Source organism: Silene latifolia, chromosome 2, assembly GCF_048544455.1.
Source record: "Silene latifolia isolate original U9 population chromosome 2, ASM4854445v1, whole genome shotgun sequence".
Taxonomy (NCBI): Eukaryota; Viridiplantae; Streptophyta; class Magnoliopsida; order Caryophyllales; family Caryophyllaceae; genus Silene; species Silene latifolia.
In genome coordinates, this window is record NC_133527.1 from 124,803,431 (window position 1) to 124,822,437 (window position 19,007).

At 38.9% G+C, this 19,007-nt stretch overlaps 1 protein-coding gene across 1 annotated transcript; it reads right to left on the minus strand.

Moving 5' to 3' along the window:
• Positions 1–1,659: 1,659 nt before the first annotated feature.
• On the minus strand, positions 1,660–10,007 carry LOC141642943 (uncharacterized). The gene is made up of 12 exons (XM_074451942.1): positions 9,789–10,007; positions 9,283–9,433; positions 8,342–8,409; positions 7,227–7,297; positions 6,934–7,149; positions 5,448–5,611; positions 5,066–5,121; positions 4,897–4,949; positions 3,326–3,494; positions 2,917–3,014; positions 2,732–2,833; positions 1,660–2,030 (listed from the first exon to the last, which is right to left on the minus strand). The coding sequence occupies exons 1-11, from the start codon at positions 9,937–9,939 to the stop codon at positions 2,732–2,734; spliced, it is 1,299 nt and encodes a 432-aa protein (XP_074308043.1). The 5' UTR covers positions 9,940–10,007; the 3' UTR covers positions 1,660–2,030.
• Between the last annotated feature and the right edge of the window lie 9,000 nt (positions 10,008–19,007).

Genomic DNA, 19,007 nt, shown 5'->3' on the forward strand with positions numbered 1-19,007 from the left:
CCATTTTGGGGTGTCTCATTCAATTATTGTCCTTTCTATTTTAAGAATGAACTTGATGAACAATTTGATCATTCACACTCAATTTGGTCCGCTTGTCATTTTATAATTGGCCACTCCTCTTTCCTTGGTCTTTGTGCCAAAACCAAAGGACAACAATTGACCGAGATAGAGGGAGGAGTATATGAATAATCATAAATTATAATAATGAAAAAATAGTAATTTTTTACTAATAATATTCCTAATAACAATAATAAATAATAATGTCAATATTAATAATGATATTAGTAAAAATAATTGTTTCGAATAAAAACACTCAAGTAAGCGTTGCTCGAATCCGGGTCGGGTCAACGCGCTCCTCTCAGACGATGGCACCTCGAACCTATGCTTGCTCTCTCCGGATGGATCTTTCACGCGTAACAAATAGGGCCTCAGAGGGTTCGCAATAGGTCCTTCTCTGATGCCTTACGGTACTGTTGAATAGTTGGGACCTTGCTTGAAGCTAAGGTTTCCGCGCCCTCTCATAGTAGCTCGAATAGTCTTACTTCTAGAGAGAGGAAGTTGTTGGTGAGAAGTATTTTACCATTGATGGGTGAATAATGAGGTATTTATAGATTTCTATGTGTACCTCAAATGATGGCTGGCAAGCATAGTTACCATATTCGCTATGAATACGCCTTATCGATTCGCGATTCGCTTATAGAAAATGTGTTATATGTATTTTCGATGAATCGATTGATAGAATTCGCTTTTAACAATTCGTGATTCGTAGAGTATCAAGCGAATCCGTAACCATGTTGGCAAGCGTGTTGACTTGTATGACCCCGTATTGGCTACTGGGTCAAGTCGGTTGGGCGTGCCCCATCAATAATATTAATAATAAATGTTATTAATTTTAATAATAATAATACCAATAATTATAACAACAACAACAACAATACTACTAATAATAATAACAACAACAACAATAATAATAAATAATATTATTATTATTAACATTATTATTCATTTTAACAATAACAACAACAACAATATTATTCATTTTAATAATAATATTCATAATAATAATAATAAATAAATTATTAATAACATTATTATTAACACTATTAATAATAATAATAATAATAATAATAATAATAAAGAATAATATTAAAAAAATAGTATTATTGATAACAAAATTAATAATAACTATTAAATTTAAGATGAGTAAAAATTTAAATGAAATTTGAACTTAATGGAGCTTAAAATCAATCGAATCAATGGAGCTGAAATGAGTGAATCAATCAATCGAATGGAGTGAATCAATCAATCGAATCAATGGAGCTCAATCAATCAATCAATCGAAATCGAATCAATCAATCGAATCGAAATTCAATCAATCAAGTAAGTGAAAATAAAAAGCGAGAAAAACGCTAAAGTCACGCAAGTAGCATTATCCATATAAATAAGGAGTTTTTAAATTCTAAGCTCTTTAGCTTGTTCCAAACCCTTAGCAATCAGTAAAGTGTCAACGAAAGGTATTATTTTGAGTCGAAGGTGAATTGTCCAAGTTGCAATCAGTCATTTTGCACACCATTCGGGTCATTCTACAACAAAAACACATAGGTAGTTTGATACAACAAAATTAGTCCGCCAATATAACATCCATTCTATACTTAATCGTGAATAAGAAATTTCAATATCATTATCATTAATATGAAATGTCAAGTCATTATGACTTGCACAAGTTCGGGTTTCTGTCCTCAGTGAGAACATAAAAGAAGTAATGTAAGCGAAGAACCATGAAGTGTAAATTCGCCAATATAGGCTACTAGAGTTGCGACTTGAGAGGTGTGAAGCGATCTCATTACTAAACGAGACGTCCTTCACTTTCCATAACTAAGTACAAGGGAATGATCACTATTATTGACAATTGTGGGTCATGAAATTCAAATTAAAATGACCCTGGAATGATTATTTCCCAATTCGACAAGAATCTAAATTACGGAGTATGTTGTATACTTTGCACACCATTTACACTTCCAAGTTCCAACCTGCAAGAAAGAAACTGGAAATGATCAGAACTTATTTCTCCTCCATAGTACGTTAATACTTGATTCCACAGAGTCGCTTCGCGCCAGTGTTACACTTAAGAGTTACTAATGATATTTCATGTACAGGAGAATAAAATGCAAGACTGAGGCAATTTATTAGGAACCAAGATTATATCTACAAAAACCCCCACGAACCTCATAGATGTATCCTGTAAACGTGCGGAGGCAACATATTAGTAGAAAGACGAGATAATTTTATACAAATCACTTGGGGAAAGATCTAAGAATGCAAGATTATGTTAATCCAACTTTCACTTAATATGCCATAGGCAGTTATGTTTTCATTCTAATGAAAGCCAATACTCTATTATTTGATTCTGAATTAAGTAAAATAACTCACTAAACGGGTTGCATTTTTTGTTTTAGAAAAAAGCATTCAATGCAATTCTCAATGCGATCTTGTCCTGTGTTATCCAAAAACAGTATCTCTTTGTAATGAGCACAAGGGTAAGACCTTTTAAATCCAATCCCCCTACCCCCAGTATTTGCCAGAGCCTTTGAGGCTTAGGGGTAATGTTTTGCAGGAGCCTTGTTGCTCTAGGGGTGACAATATTGTATGCCATATCCAGTCAGACTAGTCACGAGGCTCTCAAATTAGTGGTAGCAGTTCTATCTTCAGGGACAATTAAATGTTATCGTACCTATAAGCTAGCAGCAAGGCATGATGATTCTTGCTGTTTCAGACTATCAGCAACATGTTTGACAACGCCGTGACCAGCATTATGAAACCATTCATTTTTCACCTGAACATAAGTAACTAAACAGATTATGTTTAAGAAACACAAGTAAAAGTAAAAAGAAGATGGAAGATAGTTGATGCTCGTACATGAATGTTGTTGTGTGCAAAAAAGGGCCATATAGCAGAATGGAAGCTCACGTCAACTTTCTTCCATCCCAAACGCTGTAAGCCACGTATCATTTCCTCTGTACACAGAAAGAGACACCTTGCTCATCAATGAATAAAAATTGCAAGCAGTTTAGAAGGATGAACAAATAGAGATGATATATAAAAATAGTAATCTACGGATAGCCATAAGCCTATGTTTAACCAATGGTGGATCCATGTGTTCTGACATTCAGTCCCAAGACACCGTAGACGAAAAACTTGTGCAGTTTTCCCAATTTTGGTGTTGAAAATAAACTCATAATATATATACGTATATTCTAAGAACTTGCTAATTGTAACACGACACAGTAAACAAAATTTTCCATGTTCGCCACTATGTTTGACTAACCTTCCACAAGTTCATGATAATCATCTGTGTTTTGTGTAGTGGGTTCAGTTAGTGCAGCCTCCTTTGCTTTGGCAACTTCTTGAGCAAAATGGGGACCATCTGATGGAACTTGCGGACAATAATCGACATCAACAATATGCTGGTAGCCATCCAAAGATCGTCGAGGGGGCTATCAAAAGAGTAACATTTCAGTATTATTTCAGCAGAAAAGGAAGAAAATTAACAGAGAGCAGATAGCATGATAGACATCCTTGCTCTAAGGATTGTAATGGTCCAAGCTTTACCCGGAATTTGTATCCAACTGGAACAATATGAGGAAACATCAAGCATGTGACATGTACAAACTTATATGGTTTAGGCTCGTTGGGATTGAGGTAATTGTTAAGGGGGTAATAGACTAATAGGGTGGTAGTGGTGGTGCGTAAGAGAAGAAATTAGGGAAAGGACAGCAATAGCTTCCCTGGTAATAGTTGCACACCTCCCCCTAGAATACTAGCCCATAGTGTAACTGAGACTACATTTCACCACAATTCAAGGCAATTCTGGCCGCAGCCAACACTGCATCGGGCTAAGATCCCCCACCAACCCTTATCCTTTCACCGGCATCACTTAATTCATTTTCCTGTTGTTTTTCCTGCATTACCCTCAATCCAAGGTGCCTTTGACGGTCAGTTCTGTTCAGAAAGTGGAAACGCAGAGGACAGGCTATTTTTTTTTTTTTTTTTGAAATAAAGACGCCTGTAGGCATTACTCTATTAAGGAGCGATCATAAAGTACAGCAGCGTTCGCCTGGTTCCTATACTAATATCTAAAACGTTCCACCACAAGCATTGAATTAAATCACGATTTGAGAGTTGATCTCGGAATCGTTCAGTGGCTTGATCTCGGTCATTACGCTATCAGTTCAGACAATATCAGCAATATGCGGTTGCTGTAAACTTCGAAGCCTTATTAACTTAATCATGATTTGGTGCCATGGCCACTATTATAAATCATGATCACAATAAAAGAGCAGCTCAATCTCTGAAAGTTCTGCCTACGGTTAGTTTATTACTTGCAACAGTAATAGTAGTACTTTGCTGCAAATAAACCTCGACTTGGAGAACTTCAAAGGGTTCCATTAGCAAAATTTCAAACAAGATATTTCAAGGGAAAAGCAAACCATTTTCTGTCACTTATTTCAATACTGACTTGTGGTTACATAGTTCATACGTTAGTAAAACACCACCCAGCTGTGTCCGTAACTACAGATCCTGAATCAATCTATATTTTTATTAAATAAGCTCTATTAGACATACAAACTGACTTTAACTTGGCAATCCGACGCCAATAAAAAAAAGCCTCCAAATTCAGACGTTATTTGTTTGAGAAACAACCGTGAAGAGGAATGGAATTATTACATTAAAAAGCCACTGAGGAAAACATGGTTTCGTTCATTGCACAGAGATTGCATATTGCAACTTGCAAGTGATTGCATACGCACAGCAGCACACACCCCAAAGCCAGTAATTAAATGAAGCTGGGTAAGCAATCTATCATGATAGCAATGCATTTAATATACATGAACACACCTTAGGAAGTTCTGTTTCCCTCCTTATTGAAGATGTGCGCCAACCAACCATATCTAGAAAACGTCAAGGAAATTTGCGTTGTAAAGAAAAATCACAACAAAAAAAAACAGAGAAAGAGGTCACAGTTTACAATGCTAAATTATAAAATTGCAATGGGATTGCAGGATACGATCAAAGGAAACATTTGCATAAAGTATACGACTTTTGAATGCACCGAGTGCAGATCTGCACAGATAGACAAAGGAAAAGATATAAAACAAGTGATGGACCCTAAAAGGTGCATAAAAAACAAAACAAAAAAAATCTGTGACAGAACTTCGTGCTTCACGAGAAATGTTATCTAGGGAGTCTCCTAGTTCATTTAATGCTAATGATTTGATCAATAGCATTTAGATGACATATCAGGATAAAGGGTAATGTTGCATCCCATTTCACTATTGCACCGGCAAGAGCACTGACTTGTACATAGTGTCATATATAGTCCTTTAGTAGATAATTATTGTTTATATCTGGAAGTATTTAAATGCTTATATGTCAGCAAACTGACTTACATGAATTTTCCATCTTCACAATCTGTTGCCATTTTGAGAAGCAGCGGAGGTCTATTGGGTTTACCATCAGTTAGGAAAAGCTGGCTACCAGTTCGACCAGCAAAAACAGGAGCTAGGGGAGGGGCAAGTTTCTCCAACAAAGGAAGACCAAAAAGAAATGGCAACTGAAATCAAAATCAGAAACAATTGTCTTCAGCTCTTGAAAGCATATAACGACATATTGTTACAGCTGCCCACAGACAAATACAATTCTACAATAATAAAATATTGCTGTAATAATAGTTTAAACAAATCACTATCTATTTTTTTGATCATCCAAAGACAAGGACGAAGTCCAAAACCCATCTAACGCATATCAACAGAAAGGGTGAAATACACAAAGCAGATTGGGATGGGGGGATTAACTCCAAATTCCACAACTTTGAGCTTTAATAAGATCAAAGGTAAGAGAGACAGCATAACAAGGTACATGAATCAATCCATGAAATTTCAAGAAGGTGAATAAGAGAAGTTCACCATCCACTAATTTTACATTAGTCAATGAGACAAAGAGTCCACTTTTCACTGGACTATCTATCTAACTTTAATCTAGCAAAACCTTTTAGGAGACTAAAAAAGCACCATCCAATATGGCATCCATGATATTCATAAGCCACAAACTACAATGCATTGAACAAAATGTCTCACAAAAGTTCCCATGCCAATGGGTGCATAATCAATCAAGGGGTGAAAAGAGTATTTGCTACCATTATCAGATGGTTAAGTTGTTTGTCTATCGCCTTCTAGATAAGAGGCCAAGCTAAGGCATTCTAAGCTGTCAATTTCAATTTTAAATGTCAAATTCATTCAGAAAGACAGCATCACTTTAGCTTCTGAGCATAAAGGGCTGCACTGCTGCAGTGATAGCTAGTGCAAATTACGCCAATCGCAGAAAATGCTCTGCAGTCCAAATTCGATTGAAGTGAACCAACAGTTCTCAAACAACGGCAAGCTACAATTATGACTTTATAAGTTGTGATTTACAACAATCAAAGAATCAACCCAAAGTTCTGAAACATTTCTAGAACTTCAACTACAAAATTTTGGAATAGAAAAAGAAAATAGAAGTTTGTGATAACATAGGTGAGTTTTTTTATTCTTTTTTTTGAGCGACGTGCTACAAACATTACGAAGTTACTAAGATAATTCATCTTACTCATAGGAAAATAGTCTAGGAATCAACAGGAAATATACAGCAACAACATCCACGTCAAAAAAGGCATAGTTCTAAAATTAATTTGGGTTCAACTAACACAGATCATCGAAAGTGACCGCTAATGTAAGGTGGGAAACAATGAAAAAATGGACAGAACGTGATAGTAAACTGAACGTGGTGAGACCGTGAAAGGAGAAAAAGGAAAAGATATTAAAAAAAAAACTCAGATAAACGTATTGATGAGAGCTAAGAAGTAATACTAGTACTAAAAATGGTGACCAACTATGTAACCTGCTTTCTCCCTCTAACCCCAAGATGAGGGCTAGCCAAGGTTATGAAACTTATTGGTTCCAGTTCAGCAATAAGATCATGATCAGCAGAGGAGCCACGCTTTGAACTATCGCTATAGAGGACAGCTACAGCATACCGAGCAAACAGGCCACCAAGGGAATGAGCTAAAAAAGATATTTTCTTGAGACTCTTTGTCTTCTGTACAACTTCCTTGACCTGCAAGGAAAAACTAACTAGTTTCAAGACATCTTAGCATAAAGTCAACCATAATAAGTTATGTATTCAGAGCGTACCTCCTGTGCTAAACGTTTCCCTGCCCCGTCTATTCCGCTAAATGTTTTGGTGAACGTATTAGAGGAACTTGCTGATGCCATGCAATAAACAATAAATAAATGTAAGGAAACTGGCTACTAGTCATGGTAGATAAATGGGTGACAGATACGAGGATTTCAGGAATAATAATAATAGTGAAAATGAAGAATATAAGAGTTCTGGCAATGAATCAGTACTTGAAAGAGTTATAACCAAACTGTAAAAGAGAAAAAAAAATTAATAAATAAATAAAATACTACCACAAAATTATGACATGCAATAAACAATAGAGCAGAGAAGCAGCTTAAGGAAACTGGCTACTAATAATCGTAGATAATTGGATCACAAATACAAAAAGATTCCGGCAAATTGCAGGGTAAGGGAGGATCGGATCCACGCAGACTTAGGCATGTGTTAAAGAGGCTGTTTCCGAATGACCCAAGATGAAAATTTCATCGAGAACTACATTAAAGGACCACTACTTCACAATAGGAAGGAGTGCATCCACTTTAGTGGGTCATTTTTGCTTTATTCCATCACAATCCAGAACCAAAGAGTAATGAGTTTTTGGCTCCATTAGAAATGGAAAAATGAAATATAAATGGATCACGATATAAGGAGAAAATAACATTGGAAGTGAAGAATATTAAATTCCAGATAAAATCTAAAAGAGCTCACGACAACACTAACAAAGGAAAAAAAGGATATAAGAAATAAAACAGCATATCATCTATATGAACTACACCAACAAAAACATGTTCTGAGTATTCTTCAACAAAGACAAACTAACTTCGCAAAGACTCATTCCGAAAATTGTATTTCAGTCTCCTCGATGGTAGTACAGTTAGTATACTCCCGTATACATATCATTATTAAGCATTGAATTCAAGGTATTTACAGGTCTTTTTACTCTACAAATTGCATTTCAAACGTATATTTGTATTTCAAACGTATATTGGATCTTCTAGCATAGATAGACAAATCCCTTCTCCAGATGTGGTGTTAGAATCTGAAGATACTTATTAGGCCTAAAATGTTAACTCCAAATTACAAAGCACGTATAAAACGGTTAAAAGAAGTAAAACCTAAAACACACCATATATTAAGAAGTTCCGTCCCAGACGCTTCTTCAGCTCTCCCTCGAAGTACGTCCAATCACTTGGGCTGGCCATGGATATAGTAAATGATCATTCTTTCTTTCTACTTTACACGGGAAAAAATCGTATTTATAAATTAAGAAAAAAACAAGGAATGAGAAGAGGGCATCCTCTCAATGAAACTCAAATTTGTTGTAAAATCTTGATAGGGGGCTAGGTTAGTCATCATCCTACGTTTGTCATAGCAGTTCAGCACTTCAGCTGGAAGATAGACATATGTTTTACTAGTCCATCTCCAAGTACAGTTCATAAACGCATGCCTAGTTATATTACTGCAGGAGTACAAAATAGACAATGTGGAAGAATTTTGCACCCATAAGTTGAGAAGGAATATAATTTCGTTTAATGCTTGGAATCTCAGATTCAACAATTATGCCTAGAAGCAAAATATCCAAAACCCACTACTGTGATTGTTCAGTTGGTAGTTCAATAAGACTAGTTTAATTAAATCGTTTGACTCAGGGCTAGGAAGATTGAAGCAGTAAAAGCACTGCCGTATGGCTGGGGATGAAATTCACAAATCTAAAACCCCGCTCTATATCCATGTTACATTCTGACTATTCACCTTTTGGAAAATATCACTTAGATTGATTTAAGACCATAAGCTAACAGTCCTCTAGGAATATAACAAGAGACCACACAGAATCTGGTATGAGGCCGCTTCAAAGACAGAAAATACAGGGCTGTGTTGAACAAAGATCCCTAGCATCTACCTTAACCCAAAAAGAAGCTAGCAACCTATAGGACTACATATTCTTTCTGCCATTTACTCAAATTACATGCTTAATTTTGGGTGAGCGCCATCGCAACTGATCGAAACTATCACAAATGACAAGTAACAGTGTGGTCGCACTTAAATCAAAAGTTTAAGTAGGCATACCTGGCCATGATGCCATGGACAAGTACAATAAGATGATCTGGGCCGCGATCCCCGTGTAAAGAGATGGAGGAAGAAACGGAATCACCAACTGTGGTACTCATTGCATGAGCATTCAAGCTTTGATTATGCCATCTGTTATTATTTACCCCTCCTGAAAACATCACCTAATTCTTTTAAAACAAATCGTTTATTAAAACGCATCTGCATAAAATCTGCATTCAACATTTATAATAGCGCATAGTGAATTTGAGTCATCTTACAATCTAACAAGTAACAACATCAAGAGATTTATATTGGCGCATAGTGAATTTAATTTTGTCCTTAAAAACTAACAATACAGGCAATTTGTGGTTTCTACGCAACGAAAACCTAACCTAATTCATCAAACACAGACTCCAACACGCAAAATTAACTGAACAATAACAACAAATCAATATTAACATTAAAAAAATCATGAAAATGAATAATGACAAGTAGTAGTTGGTAATTAAAAAGGAGAAAATTACGAGAGAAATGACAGGAAGTAGAAGAGGAGCAAAAATGGGAAGACGACGTCGTATTGAAGGAAGAAGAGGAAGAAGAGTGGGGAATATTAGCGCGATTCGTAAAGCTGCCACAACGCGCGTGTAATACACCTACCGACGGTGTTGCTGCCATATACGCCACTCTTCTTCTTTTTTCTTCTTTTATTTATTTATTAATAATTAAATAATACCTATCTTTTCAATGTTGATAGTTATGTTTTGTGTCGGTCTAAGAGGGCGATTTTATCACCCTCGTGTCTTTTAATATGGGTCTTTTGGTACACTTTTCCTAACAATTGGCAATCGGTTATATGGTGGTAACTTGTGCATGTTTACTCGGTTGGGCACTCAATCCTTATGCATGGAACCCGAGTGGCATTAAAGCACCTTTCAAAGGTCAAGGCAAAGCACAAAAGGATCACTTGTAACCCGGAAATCAATTGGGAGAAGTAAGAATGAAGACTAGAAGAAATGAAGGCTATTGTAGAGGTCTAGCTCGTGGGAAAAAGAAGTTCGATTTGCGAGATCATGCGCGGCTGCGCAAACAAAGGTGGTGTCTTGTAGTGCGCCAAAATGCGAGCATGAATGCTTGCGCGACTGCGCGCACTGCGCATCCCCGCTTTACGGGTTTTTCTAATCTTCTTCGTGGGCTTGTTAAGTGGAAATCTTTCTAGGTTTTCGTGAAGGCCTATAAATACCCGAGAGTTTGAAGACCTGGGATCATCACCTACCATCATCTCATCTCTTTTAATCTCATTTTTAGGGTTAATCTTGTAGTAATTAAGAAGGCTATTTTCCATTTCAAGTTGTAATCTTTCTTTGTTTTTGGGTTTTATGAAGACTATGGGAGGCTAATCTTTCCATTCTTGATGTAATTTGATCAAAGTATCCAACTTTGGTGATTGTAAGACTCTTAAACCTCTCTTAATTTATCTAATGTTCTTTTCTTGTGCTTTATTTCTTATGTTGAGTAGATGAATGTTTGGGTTGGCCATCCTTGCATGTTATTTACTTAATTAGTGCAAATCCTAATGAAATGGTTTAATTTAGTTGGGATTGTTGAAGCAAGTTTGTTGTTTGTTGATTTGGTTTAAAGGATTCATGCAACAAATAGAAAAGTTCATGTCTTTTACTCATTTGTATGGTTTAATCTTATGAGGAATTGATCCTAGCTTCATCTCTTGGTTAAATTCTTTATGCTCATGCTTAGTCTCCTTTCATGGTTTAATGAATTGTTGCTTAAGTTTGAAGGGTATTTGTAGATGGTTTAATTTACATGTATCAATATCTTGAGATGATAGTATTGGGTAGAAAATTGTAAGAGAGGAATAAAAGAGTCAAGCATCATCATTGTTGGGTTACTAAGAGAGAATTACATCAAGTTTTCCCTTTATATTGAATCTTGCATACTAGTTGTTTGTGGAATTGTCTCAATAGGAAGATTTCCAATTTCTACTCTTATTTCCATGTTTGTTTCTCAAAACCAATCCCTTTCCATATATGTTCCCTACTTGTTGACCTTTGTTAATATCCATTGTTTGTGATTATTGCTTTTGTTAAGTTAATATTGTCTTTAGGATCTTAATTAGTAGTAGAGACCCACTTAGTAGCCATTAATTTACAATTCAAGCTCTAGTCTTATCCCCTTCTCTTGGGTACGACCCTTTACTTCCACTTTGCTATTGTTTTAAGTGTAAATTTAGTAGAGTCAAAGTTTAGGTTATAAATTGTTAATTTGATAGTTAATTCTAGTATTTAGCGACCTAGTTAATTGGCTTACCAAATTTTGGCGCCGTTGCCGGGGAAGGGCAACATAGCTAGAACTTGAGTTTGTGAATTTATGTTTAGTTGTTTTATTACTCCTCTTGTTGTTAGAAGTATTAGGACGTTCTAATTTGTTTGCTTAGTGCGAAGGTATATGTTTGGTTCCCCACAACACGGTGAATCAACTCCCGTGGAAGAAGACGCTTTTGGGGCCTATTCTTGGCTATTCACTAACCCTTGGTACCGAAGAGCCCAAAGAGACCAAATAGTGGAAGAAACACCCTTAGAAGCCCCTATTGAAGAAGACCCTATTGACGTGGAGCCAATTGAAGTGGAATACCCTTCAATGGCGAATGATACTAGAACTATTAGGGAGCTCCGGGCAAGAAATTATGACACTCAACCTCTTTGCATTGCCTACCCACCCATGGGGGCTAATGCCAACTTTGAATTGAAGGGCTATTTCATTCACAACCTCCCAAAGTTTCATGGACATGCGGGGGATGACCCAAATCGCCATCTTTCCGAATTCCATATGATGTGTGAGGGTGCAATTCCAAATGGTGTCACGGAAGATCAATTTAAGTTGAGAGCTTTCCCATTTTCACTTCAAGATGCGGCAAAAGATTGGTTGTTTTACCTTCAACCGGGTACAATCCGTACTTGGAAGGACATGAAGGCGGCTTTTCTTGAGAAATACTACCCCGACTCAAGACATAACCATGCAAAGAAAGCCATCACTTCTCCGGAGCAAGATGCAAGTGAGAGCTTATATGAGTATTGGGAGAGATTCAAGAAGCTAGTTGCTCAATGTCCTTACCATGGCCTTAGTGGTGATGACCTTTTGGTCAACTTTTGTGATGGCCTTACCGTACAATACCAAATCATGGTTAATTCCGCTACGGGTGGTGGAGTTGACAACTATTCCGTGGCGGAGGCAAATGAGATCATAGAAAAGTTGGCCGCTAGCACAAGGAACTATGGAAGAAGCCGAGTGTCAAAGAATATTAACTCCATTGAGACACCTTCTCCTTCCTCCCACAAGCTTGAGAAAACCGTGGATGATCTCACAAAAATGGTTGCTCAACTAGTGGGGAACAATCAAGGAGGAGCACAAGGATCTAATGTGGAGTGTAACTTTTGTCAAGGTCCACACCCAATGGAAACTTGTCCCATCATGGAAGAGCAAGGACTAAGCAAGGAGAATGTGAGTGCCATGATGCACGGTCAATACAACTCTAGGAACCCCAATGGGGGAGGGTATTATAAGTATGATCCGAGCGGCAATACTTACAACATTGGGACAAAGGACCATCCAAACTTTAGTTGGGGAGGAGATACCTCCAAGAGCTTCCAAAATGGTCAATTTAACCACTTGAAGAACTCCAACTCTCAAGGACAAAACTCCAATTACCAAAGAAACAACAATCAACAACAATCCAAGGGAGGATCCTTCCAATTTGGAAACCAAGGACACCAAGGGAATTTCCAAGGTAACCACAAGAACTTCCAACAAGGAGGGGGCTCTTCCTCCCAAGGAAATGAAGATTTGTCTACAAATGAGATGTTTAAGATGATCATGAAAGGGCAAGCCGAAAATACCAAGAGGTTTGACAAAATGGATGCGGACAAAATTTCAAGTGATGCTAGGGTGAAGAATCTTGAAATCCAACTTGGCCAACTTGCACAAGAAATGGCCAAGAACAATCAAAGGAACTCTAACTCAATTCCATCTACAACATTTCCACCAAAGGAAAATGCAAGCTCCATGACTTTGAGAAAGGGGAGAACCCTAGAATCTCCCCCGAAGAAGAAGAGGAAGGCCAAGTCACATGAGAGGGTCATTGACATTGAAGAACAAATTGAAGAAGAGCTAGTGGTTGAGAAAGAGAAAGAGACACCCTCTAGAGCTAATGGGGAAGAGGAGAAGACTCCCTTGAGGAATGACAAAGAAAAGAGTGAAAGCAACAAAACCAAGGATCATGTTGAGGAGATCGAAAGAGAATATGTTGTGGAGGTACCTTTTCCTAGTGCTCTCACACATTCTAAAAGTGTCGCAAGAGATGAGGATCTCTATGAAACTTTTAGGAAGTGTGAAGTAAATATCCCTTTGCTAAATCTTTTGAAAGGTGTGCCTAGGTATGCAAAGTTTCTCAAAGAACTTTGCACACCTAGGAGAAGCCCAAGGAAGGGCACCCAAAGAGTAAGGGTAAGTGAACATGTTTCCGCCATTTTTAAAAAATCACTTCCCAAAAAGTGTGGAGACCCGGGAATGTTCACCATACCATGCTCTATTGGGGACAAAAGTTTCACTCATGCTATGTTAGACCTTGGTGCATCAATCAATGTTATGCCATATGCCCTCTATGAGACTTTGGGACTTCCACCATTGAACAAAACCGATGTAGTGATCCAACTTGCGGATCGCTCAAACATATACCCAAAGGGGATGGTGGAGGATGTGTTGGTAGAGGTAGATCACTTAACTTTCCCGGCCGACTTCTATGTTCTTGACATGGAAGCCGACTCGAGGGCCACTCCAATCCTTTTGGGGAGGCCTTTTATGAAGACCTCTAAAACCAAGATTGATGTGTCTAATGGGAACCTCACTATGGAATTTGAGGGAAAGAAACTCACGTACAACATCTATGATGCTATGAAACAACCTAGCGATTCACATTCATGTTATTTCTTAGACATCATTGAACCAATTACCTCCCAAGTTTATATGTTGTGTCATAGGGACCCACTTGAGGTGGCCCTCACTAACAATGTCGAGAAGGAAGGGTTGCGTTTTTTGTTGTCTAATGATGTGCAGGAAAGTGTAGAAGAATTGGAAAAGGAAGAACCACTAGAAGAATCAAAAGCTGAAAAAGAAGTGAAAGAAATTGAAGAAGGAATGTCGAGAACCTGCGCAGCCTGCGCACCCACAATGCGCAGCCTGCGCAATCCTGCGCAGCCTGCGCAGACCCTATGCGCAGCCTGCGCAATTCCCAGCCCATCCGAGTCATGTTTTTCTTCCTACTCTTATGACAACCCGTCCCATTTTCTATCCTTAGAGGCCTCCCTTGAAAGGCCCCTTCCATCCATCATTAAGCCACCCACCCCCAACCTCAAACCACTCCCCGACAATTTGAAATACATCTTTCTTGGGGCAAATGACACTCTACCCCTCATAATTTCAAACCAACTTGAGGGTGAACAAGAGAGGAGGTTGGTGGATGTCTTGCAAAAGTATAAAGGAGCATTTGGATGGAGCATCGCGGATATCAAGGGGATAAGCCCAAGCACTTGCATGCACAAAATTCGATTGGAAAAGGATGCAAAACCCGTTCGACAACCACAACGAAGGCTTAATCCACCTATGATGGAAGTTGTCAAGGAAGAGATTATCAAACTTCTTCAAATGGGTATTATCTTTCCAATTAGTGACTCCCAATGGGTAAGTCCTACTCAAGTTGTGCCAAAGAAGGGAGGGGTGACGGTAGTCAAAAACACTCAAGGGGCATTGATCCCCACCCGTTTGCAAACGGGATGGAGGGTGTGTATTGATTATCGTCGCCTCAACCAAGTCACTTGGAAGGACCATTTCCCCCTACCCTTTCTAGATCAAATGCTAGAGAGGTTAGGTGGGAAAGAGTATTATTGCTTTTTGGATGGATATTCCGGGTATTTTCAAATCCCCATTCACCCGGAGGATCAATCCAAAACAACCTTTACTTGCCCATTTGGTACTTATGCTTACCGCCGCATGCCTTTTGGATTGTGCAATGCCCCCGGCACTTTCCAACGATGCATGATGAGCATTTTCTCGGACTATGTGGAGCGTATCTTGGAAGTTTTCATGGATGACTTCACCATCCATGGGGACTCATTTGACTCGTGTCTAGACCACCTCGCTATGGTCCTATCACGGTGCATAGACTCTCACCTCATTTTAAATTCTGAAAAGTGTCACTTAATGGTGAGTAGTGGAATCGTGTTAGGACACATAGTGTCGAAAAGAGGGATTGAGGTGGATACGGCAAAGGTGGATGTGATTAAAACCTTACCGTATCCATCTAATACTCGAGACGTGAGGTCGTTCTTGGGCCACGCGGGTTTTTATCGAAGGTTTATTAAAGATTTCTCCAAAATCGCTAACCCCTTGTGCAAACTTTTGCACAAGGATGTGGAGTTCGTGTTTGATGATCATTGTAGGGAAGCATTTGACTTGTTGAAGGAAAGACTTGTATCGGCCCCAATCATTCAAGCACCCAAGTGGGATCGACCTTTTGAGATCATGACCGATGCAAGTGATTTTGCCATTGGAGCCGTATTGGGACAAAAGGATGACAAAGCTTCTTATGTGATTCAATATGCTTCATCTCTTTTGAATGATGCCCAACGAAACTACACCGTCACCGAGAAGGAATTCTTGGCGGTGGTTTATGCTCTAGAGAAGTTCCGCTCATACTTACTAGGAGTCAAGGTGATTGTCTATACCGATCACAAATCCATCACTCAACTTGTGAGCAAGAAGGACTCCAAACCAAGATTAATGAGGTGGGTTCTCCTACTTAGTGAGTTTGACATAGAGATAAGAGAGAAAAAGGGATTGGCAAATGTGGTGGCCGACCACCTAAGTCGACTACAACTTAATGATCAACAAATGCAACGAATGGGGGTAGTCGATGGGAGTTTGCCTCATGAATCTCTTTATAGTTTGAGGATGACGGAGCCATGGTATGCCAACTTGGTAAACTACATGGTCACCAAGAAGTTTCCCACCTCTCTTTCATCTAGTCAAAGGAACAAGATCAAGTCCGATTCTCGGTTCTATATATGGGATGAGCCATATTTGTGGAAAATGTGCCAAGACCAAGTCATCCGCCGTTGTGTGCCGGATGTAGAAATCCCGTCCATCCTAAAGCATTGCCATGAGTACGCTTGTGGGGGTCACTTTGGGCCGCAAAGAACGGCACGTAAAATCCTTGAGTGCGGTTTTTATTGGCCCAAGTTGTTTAAAGATGCTCATATCTTCGTTACTACTTGTGATAGATGCCAACGTTTCGGCAACATATCACGTAGGAACGAAATGCCCCAACAACCGATGCTCTACTTGGAAATTTTTGATGTTTGGGGAATAGACTTCATGGGGCCATTCCCTAACTCCTATGGATACATCTACATCCTCTTGGCGGTCGACTACGTGTCTAAGTGGGTGGAAGCCATCCCCACCAAATGTGATGATGCAAAAACGGTGCAAGCATTTGTCAAAAGCAATATATTTTCAAGATTCGGCTTCCCAAAAGCCATTGTGAGTGATAGGGGGACTCATTTTTGTAACAAGGTGATCTCAACCTTGCTTCAAAAATATGGTGTGCTTCACAAGGTTTCTACGGCATATCATCCCCAAACAAATGGCCAAGCGGAAGTTTCTAACCGGGAGGTTAAACACATCTTGGAAAGAACGGTCAATCCCGACCGCAAGGATTGGAGCAAGAGGCTTGACGATGCTCTATGGGCTTATAGAACGGCCTATAAGACCCCAATCGACATGTCCCCATATAGGCTAATTTATGGGCAGGGATGCCACCTTCCCGTAGAGGTGGAGCACAAGGCCTATTGGGCAATTAAAGCTTTTAATCAAAATGTCGATGAGGCGGGATTGCACCGAAAGCTTCAAATACAAGAATTGGAAGAGCTTAGGCACAATGCCTATGACAATGCTAGCATCTACAAGGAAAAGGCTCGGTCTTGGCATGACAAGATGGTCACAAGACGAGTTTTCAAAGAGGGAGAAGATGTGTTGGTTTTTCAAAGTCGCCTCAAGAATTTTCCCGGCAAGTTGAGGTCAAAGTGGTTTGGACCCTACAAAGTCAAGAAGGTTTTTCCCCACGGAGCGGTGGAGGTTGAAGACCCGACCTCGGGGAAGGTGATAAAGGTAAATGGGCATAGGTTGAAGAAGTACTACAAAGGGATCGAACTACAAGGTGAAGAGGATCTTCTTTTAGAAGATCCAATTTATAAAGATTGATTCTCCAACTTTGACTACGTCGAGCCATCGACGTTAAATAACGGCAAATTTGTAAATATTCTATCCCAATTTCATTGCTTTCTTAGAGTAGTTTATTTCCGCAAATTTAATTCCGCAAATTTATTTACTCGCATGTTAATTTCCGTTGAATTAATACCATTTGCATTTGACATGTAAAAAGGCATTTGAGGTTTGTTTAATGATATAGTGATTTGCAAAAACCCTCTTGGAAGGCGTGCCCAAGCGGAGATGAGAGTCGGGTTTGATGAACAAAGTTTTAGGAAGAGACCAAGGAAAAGAGAACAAGAAGAAATGGGAAAATTTTTGGCTAAGGAGTGAATTTGGAATTAAAAGAACAAGAACCAAAACTGCGAAACACTGCGCAGCCTGCGCAAAAGTCATGCGCAGGTGCGCAAAATTGCGCAGGAGGGAACAGTAATTGCGCAGCCTGCGCAGCCTGCGCAGGTCTGCTATCTCGGTTCTTTTCTTCTCTTAGCCCGTGCTTCCTCCTCATAACTTACTCCATTATTTTTGTCGACAAAACCAAACCCCTTCTCTCATTCACTAAAAATCCTACCAAAATCACCCCATATCAACAACAAACCTCCTTCTCATCACCAATTTCTTCACCAAATTCGTCCTTGACATCAAAAACACCATCAAATCTCCAATTTTCTGCCAAAAATCCCCAAATCTCCCTAACCCTAGAATTTTTCCGGGGTGAATTGAAGCTTGTTCAAGTGGATTTCTGGGTTTTAAAAGGGTTTTTATGCAACATTCAAGCAAGATTGAGGATTTTTTCGGGGAGGTATAACAACTTTCTTCACTATCCTTGTCTTTTTTTTTTTTCAATTCAATTTCGTTTGAGTAGTTGAGTTGTTTCTTGCTTGTAATTGCTTGTTTGGGGATTGTTGGTAATCATTTTCTGTTAGGGGAGGCAAATATTCAACAAAATTACCTTAGATACACAATTTGGTGCTAGTACACACAAGGTGTTTGTTGAATTGCCCCTTAGAAAATTTTTCAGATTTTTGGTTGTTGTAAGTGGTTGTTTTTGAAAATTTTTACAAAGAAAGCAAGATGGTTTTTGGTCTTGGAAAAGGGAAGTCTAAGAAGAAGGGGGAAGCCTCAAACCAACCTCCACCAAATGCACCACCCAAACCTTTTAAGGGGGATGAAGGGTTGCCCAACAACATTAAGACCTACTTTAGGTTCCTTGAAAGTAAGCCCCTCCCAATTTCCAAATTCCTTCACCCGGACACCTTGAGGGATATGGGAATCCTTGACCACGCCCGTGCCTTCCTCACTAAGGTGGGGTTAGAGAGGTACCTTCACCTTCAACCTCGCACCTACTCCGCTTACACCTTAGAATTCCTCTCGACCATCGAAATCACGGGGGAAAGAGGGAATGAAAGGGT

Excerpts from the sequence above, each read along its gene's own strand:
- LOC141642943 (XM_074451942.1), bottom strand. The coding sequence starts at position 9,939 with ATGGCAGCAACACCGTCGGTAGGTGTATTACACGCGCGTTGTGGCAGC. Across the intron at positions 9,434-9,788 it reads TACTTCCTGTCATTTCTCTC|GAGGGGTAAATAATAACAGA; the intron begins GTAATTTTCTCC and ends TGATGTTTTCAG. Across the intron at positions 2,834-2,916 it reads TTGCACACAACAACATTCAT|GTGAAAAATGAATGGTTTCA; the intron begins GTACGAGCATCA and ends ACTTATGTTCAG.